Raw genomic sequence first — 13,913 nt, 5'->3', positions numbered from 1 at the left:
GTTACCCTATCTCTTCTCCTCTCTTGTTTTTCACTTGGGGTTCAGTTTCTGAATGCTTTGAAAATCGAATCCTCTTCAAAATAAATCCCTTCTGCGTGTGCTTGGTCTGGTCCAATATCTCTCCTCAAGTCCTCTTTTTTTCAAAGGCATTTCCATTTTCTCATAGAGAACATCAGGCAGAGATGTGACATAGTGAAATATGATGTTTCCTTGATAATTTCTAAGACTACATCACTGTTCAGAATTCTAGAAGTTCCACTGACACACTCACAGATGATATCTATTCAATGACACTAAAATTTTGAGGAATAGAATCAAAAATTTATATCCATAATAACATTAGTTATAAACAAAACCAGAAGATATGTAAAAAGTAAGACCTAATATGAAAAACAGAATTCTAGAATTAGAAAATATTCCAGAGGTCAGTTAATCCAATCTGCAACTGAATAAGAATTCTCTTTACAAAGCCCCCAACAAATGATCATCCAGTTTTCCCTGATAGATTTCAAGGAGTAAATAAACAGTCCAAAAAAGCCACACACAACACAACACAAGCCCATTACATCTCAGGGCAGGTAATTTACATTTTGCATTGACAATTATTGCCATTATATTTTATTTATCATTGTATTATATTATATATTTAAAATATCATTATAATTATTTATGATAAATATATGCGATATATAATTGATCATTATAAATTTTTAAGAAAAAACTTCCTTCTTGCAATGAACCAAAATTTCTCTGCAATTTCCACCATCTTGTTTCTAGTTCTATTCTCTGGAGCCAAACAGAACAAACATATTTGTTCTTTAGCACCTAACACAATGCTTTGAATATTTGGATAAATATCAACATAAATATCAACTCTTTCTTCTCTCTTTATTCCTCCAACACATCAAGACATCTTGGTTCTAAGTGAGCTCTTACCCTGTGATGGGCTACCTAAGAGATTATAGTAAAATCATTAAATTCTCTAAAGTGGAAACTCCCCAGCTTCTCTTAGAGAGTCCCCTCATTTAAAAATAAATGGATAAATAATTCTCTCTCAGATATCTCCTGGTCCATCCCATAGAAAGGGCTTCTATGACACTGATATTCCCAGGTTCCTATACTCTGCATCTCTATCTTGTCAGCTCCTCTTTCTTCTACTACTAATTATAAGCATTTTGGTATATACATATTCCATATTCTGGGCAATGCTTCCTAACTCTAAGAGCTCCCAATGAAGGGCAAATTTCTGGGAAGAAGTCCCAGGTGCTTTTTTGCCTTCCTGTGTCCTTGTCAACTGTTACCCTGTCTCTTCTCCTCTCTGGTTTTTCCCTTTTAACCTTCATGTCCACCACAAAAGCCAATTACCTAGGAGAAAACAAAAAAAGAGGCTTCCAAATGTCATAACATGTTTTCTGATTTGGGAAAATAGAACTTGTCAATGAAAATAAGGAAAAGATAATGGTTAGAATAAAAAACATGAAACTCTAGGAAGGCAGAAAGATAGGAATAAATGAGACTCTAGAACCCTTCTTCCCTCCAACAAGAATTAAATGACTGGGGCAGTTAGGTGGCACAGTGGATAGAGCACTGGCCCTGGAGTCAGGAAGAGCTGAATTCAAATCCAGCCTCAGACCCTTGACAATTATTTGGTTTTCTGACCTTGGGCAAGTCACTTAACCCCATTGTCTTGCAAAAAAAAAAATTAAAATGACTGGGCATTAATTATGACCATAAATAAGGAAACATACCCCTTCTCACCAATCCAAGTTGCCAGTCATTTCCAAATTACCTTACAAAGGTTAGAATTTGGGTATATATGTGTGCCTATATATAAATTTATATTACATACATATGTATACACATATTCATATATACTACATATTTTTAAAGAAAATATACACATATATTATAGACTTATATATGTAAAACTATCTCTGTAACCTCCCTGAGGACAGAAATAATCTTTATAGCTCCAAGACCCAAGAGTAGGTCTGACATACATTAGATATTAACCTGAATTTATCTGACTCCCAAACTCTAATAGAAATAACAACACTCACTAGGTAAGTGGTTAAGTATGAATACTGTATTTTCACATAGTTTTTCACTTTTGAATTTAACTGGATTTGGCTGTAATTTAATCCGGATGGGAGAGATTCAATATAACTTTAAGCTTCTATAAATGTCTAAAATTCAGCTCAGGAAAATTTATAAGTGACAGATAGAAAGGATATATGACATATCTCCGTAATAGCTACCCTCTTCCTCCTCCATAGAATCTCCTTCAAGAAATGACTAAAGAAGTTGGGGAAAGTGGTTTCATCATGTGCTCAGTGATAAAGAGAAATATTTCAACAGGCATTTGGCCATCTCCATCTCACTTTGTTGAGCTCACAAGGAATTTAAGCAAAGCAGTCATTTTAAAGAGAATTGGAGTTTTAGATACCTATTTCTGGAAAATAAAGATTTTGGGGAAATATTAGAGACAAAAACTTTACCAACTACTCAGGAATGTCATTTCATTATGGGGTGATATCAGTTTATTCAAAGAAAGATCTAGAGGTATTAGCGGATGGCAAACTCAGTAGGAGTCAGCAGTGAGAAAGGAAAACCAGTAAAATGAATTTGATCTCATATCCTAAAAGAGGAACCCTGCCTTTCAAAAAGAGTCAGAAGAGGTTGGATGTGGGAAATATCAAAGGACAATATTTTAAAAATGAAACTGACAAAACTCTAAACACACTTGAAGTAATTAGTTAATAAATCCAATAGATCATTTCAGCATCATTTCATTGAATACAATTAAATCATCAGCCCATCAAGAGGAAAGATCAAAATAAACACTGGACAAAAAGAAAGGATGTAAATGACAGCTTACTAGTACAATTACAGCAACTGCCATTTGTTCTACTTTAAAGAACCAGAGCCTAGAACTAAAAATGATGAGAATGAAGTTGATAACAACTTTCATTTTTTAGAAAAGCTTATCTTATGCAAAACAATAAAAAGAATGCTGAGGGAGTGTATCAAAATGCCCTAGATCAGAAAAGCTTAATCTTCTTGCTAAGGGCAAAGATTTTGCAGCTAAGCAGGACCACAGAGAAATACATTCCTTGTAGGATGACAAAAAAAGGTATTCCAAAATGGATTTGTCATATATGACAACCTACCAAAATCTAAATTTTAACTCTTTAAAATAAAATGATTGGTTAAATAAATCCCAGTCTTCCTCCTGACTTCACCTCTTAGAAGGGTGGATAACAGGTCTTTTATGGGCTCTAGTAAGAGTCATTCATGATCCAATATGAAGTTTTTCAGTTCCAGAAGCAAAGAAAGTTATCAATAAGAAGATCCCCCCTTGGCAAAGAATTGGAAATTGAGGGAATGCCCATCAATTGAATAAATAGTGGCATAGAATTATGAAGAAATACTATTATTCTATGAGAAATGAATGGGGAGTCCTGGGAGGGAGAGAGAAAATCTGGAACTCAAATTCTGGAACTCAAAATTTAAAAAGGAAAGAATGATAAAAATAAATACTTTTTTTAAAATTTAAAAAAAAGTTGAAGGAGATGATTTCAGGAAAACCAGGGAAAACTTCCATGAACTGATGGAAAAGGGAAGTGAGAAGAACCAGACCATTATACACAGCCAAAGCAATATTGTAACAATGATCAACTATGAACTCACTTCTCTTTATCAATACAGTGATTCAATACAATTCTAAAGGACCCATGATTGAAAATACTATCCGCCTTCAGAAAGAAAACTAATAATCTTTGAATGTAAACTAAAACATCATTTTTTGCTTTATTTTTCTTGCTTTTTTGCAACATGGCTAATATGAAATTACAGTTTGTATGAATTGATTTCATTGATTGCCTTCTCATGGATGAGAAAGGAGCTTGAGGGAGGGAGAAAATTGGAAACTCAAAATTTTCAGTAAGGAATGCTAAAAATAAATAATTTTTTTAAATGTTAAAAACAAAAGAAGGTTGCTAATCAGGGAAGTCCAAAAACATCGGAATATTTGTTCAAAGCCAGAGTTGGTTACTAAGGCTAGGAAGAGCTGAATTGAAGGATCAGAGGCAAAAGGTATATCTAGATCCAAAGGTGGGGGTTTTTTGGTAGCAGGATCAAACATAATTTGACGAGTGTGAAAAAAGTTGGTCTGAGGTCAGGCTGAAGAATTTAATACTATAGGATAGTGGCGAGGGTTTGGATCTGTACAAAGCTCATGTAATTTGTAGCACTTGGTTTTTGAACATTTGTGCATATAGCTTTTTTTGTCCAGTCTAATGAAGCCAGCAGCCCTCCCTTCTAGGTTCCCCTAAATCTGTCACTTCAGGGTGACAAATGCTGACATCAAGAGAAGCATGACTCTCACCAGTAAAAGTCATCTTTAAGCAGAGAAGGCTATTTATCCCCAAACAGCCAGAGATTAAGCATAACTTCACAATGAACCACTTATTATTCAGTCCTCATGGGTGCCAACCTTCACCTTCCACCTTAAAAAGGTACAAACCTGGAAGAGACACCCAGCTAACCTCTGCCCTTTAAAACTAACAAAGAGAATCTTTGTTGAATTAAATGGCATACAGGTTCTACTCTGACACAGGTGCAGCTGCAGGTAATCCATGACTTTCGTTGAAGATGCCAGCTGCGTCTTGTTTTTCCTAATATTCTACTCTGACAATGCCCTTGTTGGCAGAGAATCATACACAGACTGCAGCTACTGTTTTATACTGATGCTTAACAAGAAAGGCAATTTCACAAATCAGATGGGGATTTACATTTTTCTTTATGCATTGGCTAGTTATGCCCTAGTAGAAAGATCCCTGGAAATGGAATGAGACTATGTGGGCTTGAACAGGATTTGCCACACTAGTTAAACATGTCCACTTGGATGCTTATTTTATGACATTAAGCAAGACCGTCAGCATTATTGAGTTATAGTCACCTCTGTTAAATGGTTTTCTTCCATGGTCTTTGGGGAACCTTCCAGCTTTAGATCTATGGTCTTTTGATCCTTTGAACTCTGGACAAACTACCCTAATTTATCAAAAATGGATCAAAATAGTTGCTCTACCTTTTCTCGCTGAGGTGATGTGACAACTGAATGATAAAATCATATAAAATTCTTTGTAAATTGTTTCTAAATAGTTAGAAATTGTAAGTAATTAGATTGTAAATCTCTAGAAATTGTAATAGACTGTAAGTCACTAGAGAGCAGGGACTAGTTTTGGCATTCTTTGTATCCATAGTGCTTTGCATAAGTGGGTTTCTGGAACATAGAAGACTTTTTACTTATAAATATATATTAACTAACTGAGTGTCAGACATTATCACAGATGTCTCTTACCAGGTAATGGACAGCCTAGAATTTCCAGTCTCAAGCAGATGCTCCCATTATCAAACCATGACCGAGGGTTTATGCGGATATAACGGGCCACCACTGGAACTGGAAGCTCATTGAGGACTGGGATTTCTTTTTCACTGTTTCCTTCAAATATCTATTTGAGGAAAAAAGGAGAAATTTATGGTTTTAATGAGGAATAGAAAAATTGTCACTTAAAGTAAGAAATTAGTTCTCTACGATGAGTCTTCCTGATTTCATGTATGAAACAACTGAGTCATATAATTCCATTCTTTTCCATTTTTAATTAAATATAAAGTCAGTATAAGGAACCATGTAGGCACTAGGATAGGGCAACCAGGTGGTACATTAGATAGAGTACTAGGTTAGGAATCAGGAAGACTCATCTAGCTTACTAGCTGTGTGACCCTCAGTAAATTATTTAACCTTGTTTGCTTCAGTTTCTTCATCTATAAAATGAGCTGGAGAAGGTATTGGTAAACCACTCCAGTATTTTTGCCAAGAAAACCCCAAAGGGGGTCACAAATAGCTTGACATGACATAAATGACTGAACAATTAACAAAGACACTAGGATACAAAGGCAAAAAAGTAGTATTTCTCATGGAAATAGAATATGTACATAAATAAACATAATATAAAGGATATTGAGGAAAGGGAGTATTACCATTTGGTAAGAGTAAAAAAAAATTCACAGAGACGGTCCCTGAACTAAGTTTTGAAGAAAGAGATTGATTCTGAAATGAGGAATTACTGTGTTTCAGGCTTTGGGATTGGTTTGTGCTAAAGAAGAGAAGCAGAATATGGGTGAACAGATTCAAAGAATAGTCTTTATTGGTTTAATATCAAAATGGTGGAGTGTTGCCGGAAAGATATTGCAGGAATCTGTCTTTGGCTCTGAGCTGTTTAACATTTTTATCAATCACTTAGAGGCAGACACAGATGGTTTCACATCAATGTTGCAAATGACATAAAGCTGAGAGGGATAATTAATACAGTAGATGATGGTTTTCAAAATGAACTAGTACATTAAATTAAAAGTGGATAAATGCAAGATCTTATACTTTCTAATAAAGACCAAATTCATGGGTATCATCAAGGAGTTATGGAGAGACAGCATGTGTTTAGAGAATTATCTGAAGGTCTTGAGTGCATTGAAAACTCAATATGAATCAGTGGGGTAACTTGAAAGTCCAAAAAATTCATCGGATTCTAGATTTAATTAAAAAGAACCTAACTTCCAGGAATAGGAAGGTGGTAGTTCCCTTACATCCTACCTTAGCCACATGGATTTCTTCTAGAGTATTGTATTCAGTTAGCAGCACCACACTAAGGAATTTGATCTATTGGCAATTGGGAGGATGAAGGGACTTGATTCAGTATCACATATGGATTGGTCAAATGAATTGGAGACATAACCTATAGAACACTGAAGTGGGGGAATGTCGATAGAAAATAATAACCATTTTCAAATAGTTCAAGAGTAATCATGAAAAAAGAGGGGCTAAGCTTATCCATTAGACCCTATATGTCAGAATCAGGAAAACAATTTAGGGCTTGAAGTAGGAAAGCCCTTCCTACCAAATAGAGTGATTCAAATATGACATGATAGGTTTCCTCTCTTCAGAAATTTTCAATCAGAAGAATATTTGACCACTTGCCAACTATATTAGAGTGGTGATTCCTTTTTTTTGTGGGGGCTACACTAGAAGATACTAAGGTCCCTTCTAACACTCACATGCTATGATTCTGAATACTAAATATAAGGAATAGACAGTCGAGTTTGGCTGAAACACTGAGATCAAGAAGGAGATTTGCAGGAAAAAAGGGTAGGAAGACTGTTGAGAGCCAGGATGACAGATAAATTAGTTCCTACCTTTTATTCTATCTATACATGAGGGGTATTTGTTGATTAAGTTATTTAATAATCATTTACTGAAGGCACTCTTTTGGTCATAGTGATCAATTAAGACATAAAGGAGTGTGAAGATTAGCCTAAGTTTAAAACAAACACTAAAATCTATAAAGGAAATTGAAACATTATAAGTACTTAGGAAAGGTTATGGGAAAAACATATAGAGTTCACAGAAAGTCAAGATCACTTCCAGTTAATAGGTGGATATGGAGGGGGTGGGAATTGGGTTGGGTTTCAGTTCCAGCTCTACCAAGTACTTTCTGGGAGGCATTAAACAGATCATTAATCTCTCTGAATCTCGGTTTCTCACTAGTAAATGTAAAGATTGATCTTTCCTCACCAGTAAATGAAATATCAGTAGTTCTTATACTAGAGTCTTTTGCCTTTAAAAAAATACTATTATAAAAATATTTCAATAAAATTGATTTCCTTTGTACTATTTTTATATTTTATTTTATGCATTTAAAGACATTCTGAGAAGTGTTCTATAGGTTTCAGCAGGCAACCAAAAGGGTGCATAACACTCAAGAAATTAAGAATCTTTAAGTTAGATGATTACTAAGTTTTGTTTCATTTTTTTCCTAAACCTGAAACAATATCCCAACATACTTTTAACTTCCAATGTTTATTGGCTAACTAATTATTCTCTCCTATGCCTATCTTTGAGCTCAAATCATTAAAAATCAATGCACGTAATAACTTGGTTTAAAGGATCTTGCAAAGTTCTTTGTAGAATTTCTCCTTTCTTCAATTCTGCAATCAAAAGGGCAACATATACTGGAACAACCTTCTCAGTAACAACCCTCTTATTTAATCTTCTCATGAGTACTTTTCATTTGAAATAATCAAATGACCTTTGAGAATCCAAGTTTCCTATATACCATAATAAAACGTTGGATAAAAGTTCATGTATAGGATTTAAGATAAGTTCTTTAGGGACCATTCATGAGATTTCTTTGATATGGGGAACTCCTGATGTTTCAGAGAAGATTGACTTCTCTTCAACTTATCATCTCAAAAGAGGTACCTGGGATGCTAAGGGTTTAGTGTTTGTCAAGCACAAGGCTAAACAACTTAAGTCTTCCTCATGGGAAAACCAATTCTCTAACCACTATGCAAAATTGCCTAGAATTCAAAGATAAACATGAGAGATTCAGGACATAATTACAATTTCAGAGCAATAGAATGGTACAGAGGGAGGCCCTCATATTCAAAATCACTCATATCAAACAGTATTTATTGAGTCCCCATAACTTATATATATCATAAAAGGGTACCTTAGCGATAATAAAGACCATCAGAGGCATTAGACAGTCAGAGCTATCTAAAGAAAGACATAAATAAGTCCCTGCTGGTAGAAAGAAATAAAGATTGTAGTTAAGAGGGAAATTTCCCCACAATCTCAAACTAAAAGAACATATACATGTGCATACATTTGCACACATACACATGCATGTATACATACAATCAACCTGAATTACAAAAGGTGGTGCTAAAATACACTTTTAAATGACTAAAGAAAAAAAAACTTGGGAAAACTCAATTTTGATGGTTTTTACTGTGTTGTATAATTAGATTCCTCAGGAATGGATAACTCAGAGTGAGTTTCATTTTTTAGGAAATAAGCATGAAAATTTCAAATATCAATGAAATTAGCTAAGGATGGTGAATCAGAACCTAATTGTGTATACTAATTCCCCTTCACCTTCTTTTTTAATGAAATATAAAAGAATCATCACACTAATAGATATATTGTACAGTAGGCATAACTATATCTTGTGTCAGTTACATGGCTACAGATAACCTACTAATAAATTCACTAAATAATTGTTCTTTAATTATCATATTTATTCATTTTCATATACATGTGTGCATGTCATATATCTGCATATATTTCCATATATTACATTTATATATGTGTGTATGTATGTGTGTATTGTGTGTGGATATACATATGTATATACACACATATACCTTTAAAGATTTTCTTGAGTAGAATAGTGTAAATGGAAAAGTTGCTGAACTGCAAATTAGGGCCTCTAATATCTTTTTTTTTTTTAGTTTTTGCAAGGCAAATTGGGATAAGTGGCTTGCCCAAGACCACACAGCTAGGTAATTATTAAGTGTCTGAGGCCAGATTTGAATTCAGGTACTCCTGACTACAGACAGGGCCAGTGCTCTATCCACTGCACCACCTAGCCACCCCAAGACCTCTAATTTCTAAGTTTGATTCTTCCTTTAACCAGATGTATGACCTTGGTCAAACTGCTTCCCCTCTCTAGGTATCATTTCAATTTCCTCAACTATAAAATGGGGGAGTGAGGAAGAATTACAAGAGATTATTCCTAATATTATTAGAGGTTTGAGTAGAAGGTTGCATAATCACTTTTCAAATTTCTAGGGTTCTAGCCATATCATGTATAATAGATACTTACAGCATCTCCTGATCCATTCTTAACAGTGATCCAAGTATGACTGTCGTTGCTTACCATCACCTTGTAAGATGTCACCCAATCACTCCTAAGGAGGAAGCAAAAGTGAATTGATATTGGTATAAGTGCTTTAAAAAGCAAACCAAAAACAGCACACAGTAGATATGGACAAATACAAGATCTTTTTTGTGATAAAATAATCTCCACGACCTTAGTTGAAAATTTGTCTGGTAGATTTAGAGAAATACTTGATCAGTAAAATAGAAGAAAGCTGACTACATCAAAAGAAGAATTGCTTGAGAAACAGAAATGAACATGATTCAATCTGTCATGCTCACAACTACCCAGTCTTTTTATCCTCTTTCTCAAGAGACTGGAGGAATAAAATAATCTCAGACCAGAGGTATCCTTTCTACAGCCCTTTTGAACACTGGAGGAAAAACACAAGACTGACAATTCTTCTGCCAGGGCAAGTGGAATAGGACAATTCTTAGAATCCTTATGTTCAGGAAATCCATGTCCTTTCTCACTGCCTCATCTTGCTATCATTTAGATTTATAATGAAACAAAGGAATATTATTTCTTTCAATTAGATTTTAATGCATTAGAGATAACTGATGATCTCACAACACTTCACAAATATTGGTGATTGAGTTCTGTTTCGGGGGAGGGTTGTTGTTGGGATTTCTTTGGATTTTTTTCCTCTTGTGGAACCTCTTTCCACCATTATGGTTCAGCAAGGTTGAATCTTAGAGACCTATCTAAGAACTATTTAGTCCATGACAAATCAGGAATACATCAGAGGGAGGATGTAAACCTAACTCTTCTGGCTCCCAAATCATTAGTCAATACAGACTTTCCTACATATGTTACAGTATTTGAGACACCTATTTTCATATACAACAATTATTGTTATTGTCTGGCTGTTCAGTCATGTCTGACTATTCATAACCTTTTTTTTCTTTTTAGTTTATCTTTGAATTTTATAATTTTCCCCCTAATCTCCCCCACCACCACAGAAGGTAGTCTGATAGTCTTTACATTGTTTCCTTGTTCTACATTGATCCAAACTGAATGTGCTAAGAAAGAAACCATATCCTTACGGAAAAAATAAAGTATAAGAGATAGCAAAATTACATGTAATTTTTTTTTAAAAATTAAAGGTGATAGTCTTTGGTCTTGTCCAAACTCCACAATTCTTTCTCTGGATACAGATGATATTCTCCGTCCCAGATACTCCCAAATTGTCCCTGATTGTTGCACTGGTTAAATGAGCAAGTCCCATCAAGGTTAATTATCACTCCCATGTGGCTGTTAATGGTATACAATGTTCTTCTGGTTCTGCTCATATCCCTCAGCATCAGTTCATGTAAATCCTTCTAGGCTTCTCTGAATTTCCATCCCTCCTGGTTTCTAATAGAACAATAGTGTTGCATAGCATACATATACCACAATTTGTTCTGCCATTCTCCAACTGATAGATCTTCACTCAATTTCCAATTCTTTGCTACCACAGAGCTAGTATGAATTTTGTTGTACAAGTGATGTTTTTACCCTTTTTCATCATCTCTTCAGGGGTATAGACCCAGTAGTGGATCAAAGGGTATGCACATTTTTGTTGCCCTTTGGGTGTAGTTCCAAATTGCTCTCCCAGAAAGGTTGGATGAGTTCACAGCTCCACCAACAATGTATTAGTGTCCCAGATTTCACACATCCCTTCCAACATTGATCATTGTCCTTTCTGGTCATATTGGCCAGTCTGAGAGGTGTGAGGTGGTACCTCAGATATGCTTTAATTTTCATTTCTCCAATCAGTAAAGATTTAGAGCAATATTTCATATGACCATGTATTGCTTTGATTTCCTCATCTGTAAATTGCCTCTGCAATTGTCACCTGAGGAATGGATTGTTGTTTTTTTTTTTTATAAATTTGACTCAGTTCTCAATATATTTTAGAAATGACTCCTTTGTCAGAAATATTAGTTGTTAAAATTGTTTCCCAATTTAATACATTTCTTTTGATCTTGGTTACAGTGGTTTTGTTTGTGCAAAAGCTTTTAAACAATGTAATCAAAATTATCTAGTTTGTTTTTAATGATGCTCTTCATCTCTTCTAGTCATAAACTGCTTCCCTTATAGACAGGATAGGTAAACTATTCCTTGATCTTTTAGTTTGCTTATGATATTGTCTTTTATGTCTAAATCCTGTTCCTATATCTTGATCTTATCTTGGTATAGGGTTGAGATGTTGGTCTAATCCAAGTTTCTGTCATACTAACTTCCAATTTTCCCAACAGTTCTTATTGAAGAGAGAGTTTTTAACCCCAAAGCTGAACTCTTTGGGTTTATCAAAAAGTTGATTATTATAATCATTCCCTGCTCTCTCTCTCTCTCTCTCTCTCTCTCTCTCTCTCTCTCTCTCTCTCTCTCTCTTGCACTTAGTCTATTTCACTGATCCACCACTCTATTTTGAGCCAATACCGGACAGTTTTAATAACTGATGACTGATGCTTTATAATATAACTTTAGATCTGGTAGGGCTAAGCCACCTTCTTTTGCATTTTTTTGTCATTAAATCCATGGAAAATCTTGACTTTTATTTCTCCATGAGAATTTAGTTACAGTTTTTTCTTCTTCATAACATTTTAAGAAGTTTTTTGGAAAAGGTATTACAGTGGTTTCCCATTTCCTTCTTTAGTGGATTAAGACAAATAGAGGTTAAGTGATTTTTCCCAAGGTTGCAGAACTAGTGAGTGTCTGAAGACACATTTACACTCAGATTTTCCTAAATCTTAGACAAGCTAGGTGGCTCAGTGGATAGAACACTGGGTCTGGAATCAGAAAGATGTGAATTCTAATCCAGTCTCAGATGCTCAAGCTGGAGACTTTGGGCAAGTCACTTAACATCTTACAAGGTGCTCTGGGTTTGTATCTGACCTCAAATAGTCACTGACTATGTGACCCTGGTCACATTATTTAACCTTTCTTTGCCTTAATGCACTGAAGAAGGAAATGGTAAACTACTCCATTTCATTTGCCAAGAAAACACTATACTGGGTTATGAAGAATCAAAGAATCAGACTCCAATTAATAACTAAACTCTGCTATCCTACTAATTATCTCTAGCCACTAAGCCATGGAGCAACCTCTAGAACAAATAGTGTAGCTCTATGATTAAGAAACAACCCAAATGAGTATTATTGTTTGTGATGCAAATTCAGACTGGTAAAATTTATTTGAAAAGATTAACAAATTATATTAAATTCTCAATAGCACAGCAATCAAGAACATATAAATACATATATATGTATATATGTGTGTGTGTGTGTGTGTGTGTGTATAAATTGATTTGAGGGATAATGAATGCTTCAGGTGGGTGGGTGTGTTAGGAACAAGGTGGGGAAGGATTACTTGCTAAAATTCATATTCTATAAATAGGAGAGACACCATCTTAGGATCAGAAGAAAATTATTTATTAGTAGTAGGTAGTCCTTCAATATGATGCCATGCCTGCATTTCCTAATTTGATGCAAATTTTTCAGGCAAAGTTTGAATTATTATTACTTAATCAGAATTGTCCAAAAATGAAATAAGTGTTCATTAAAACTGTGAATTGCATATCATTGGAGTTTCTGAGTAGAGGCTGAATAATCACTGGGAAAGGATGTGATAGAAGCATTTCATGCTTTAGAGGAGATCGAGCCAAATGATCTATAAGGGCTTGGATCAAATAATCATTTGATCAAATGAATCTATAATTGTTAGTCATAATTAACTCATGATTTCTCATCTGTGATATGAGAAATTTGAATTATGTGATCTCTAAGGTTCTTTTCATCTTTAGCTTTCTGCATTCTATGATTCATAGAACCAATGTCAATGGTTCTAGAGCTGTGTTATATTTTATGTAAGTAGAATCTTTCTATTATAAAACTGCACCAAATAACAAATTTATGGTATCTTCAGAGAATGGCCATTTCTTCCTCTAACAATTCTAAATTATATGGTCACACAAATATATATTAAGTAAAGTTAGGAGAAATCATGTAAGGATTATTCTCAGTCCTCAAAAATGTGAAAATAAGAAGCAAAAAGAAAGAAACTTACTAGAAAAAGGACAGAAAAACCCTAAAACTTGGAGAGCAAATCAACAATTTCTCTTCAAATATTTAAATAATCCTTTAAAAAATG

At 34.5% G+C, this 13,913-nt stretch overlaps 1 protein-coding gene across 1 annotated transcript in view; it reads right to left on the bottom strand.

Annotated features, from left to right (window-relative positions):
• CPXM2 (carboxypeptidase X, M14 family member 2) overlaps positions 1–13,913 on the bottom strand; it is a 219,341-nt gene that overhangs the window by 69,182 nt on the left and 136,246 nt on the right. Inside the window, exons 5-6 of the mRNA XM_074233422.1 lie at positions 9,726–9,810; positions 5,363–5,513 (exon numbers count right to left, since the gene is read on the bottom strand). Of these exons, the coding sequence (XP_074089523.1) occupies positions 5,363–5,513; positions 9,726–9,810 (236 nt within the window). The remainder of the gene's footprint in view (positions 1–5,362; positions 5,514–9,725; positions 9,811–13,913) is intronic.

The sequence above is a fragment of the Macrotis lagotis genome, chromosome 4 (genome assembly GCF_037893015.1).
Source record: "Macrotis lagotis isolate mMagLag1 chromosome 4, bilby.v1.9.chrom.fasta, whole genome shotgun sequence".
In the NCBI taxonomy this organism is placed as follows: Eukaryota; Metazoa; Chordata; class Mammalia; order Peramelemorphia; family Peramelidae; genus Macrotis; species Macrotis lagotis.
This window is presented reverse-complemented; position numbering and strand designations above follow the sequence as displayed.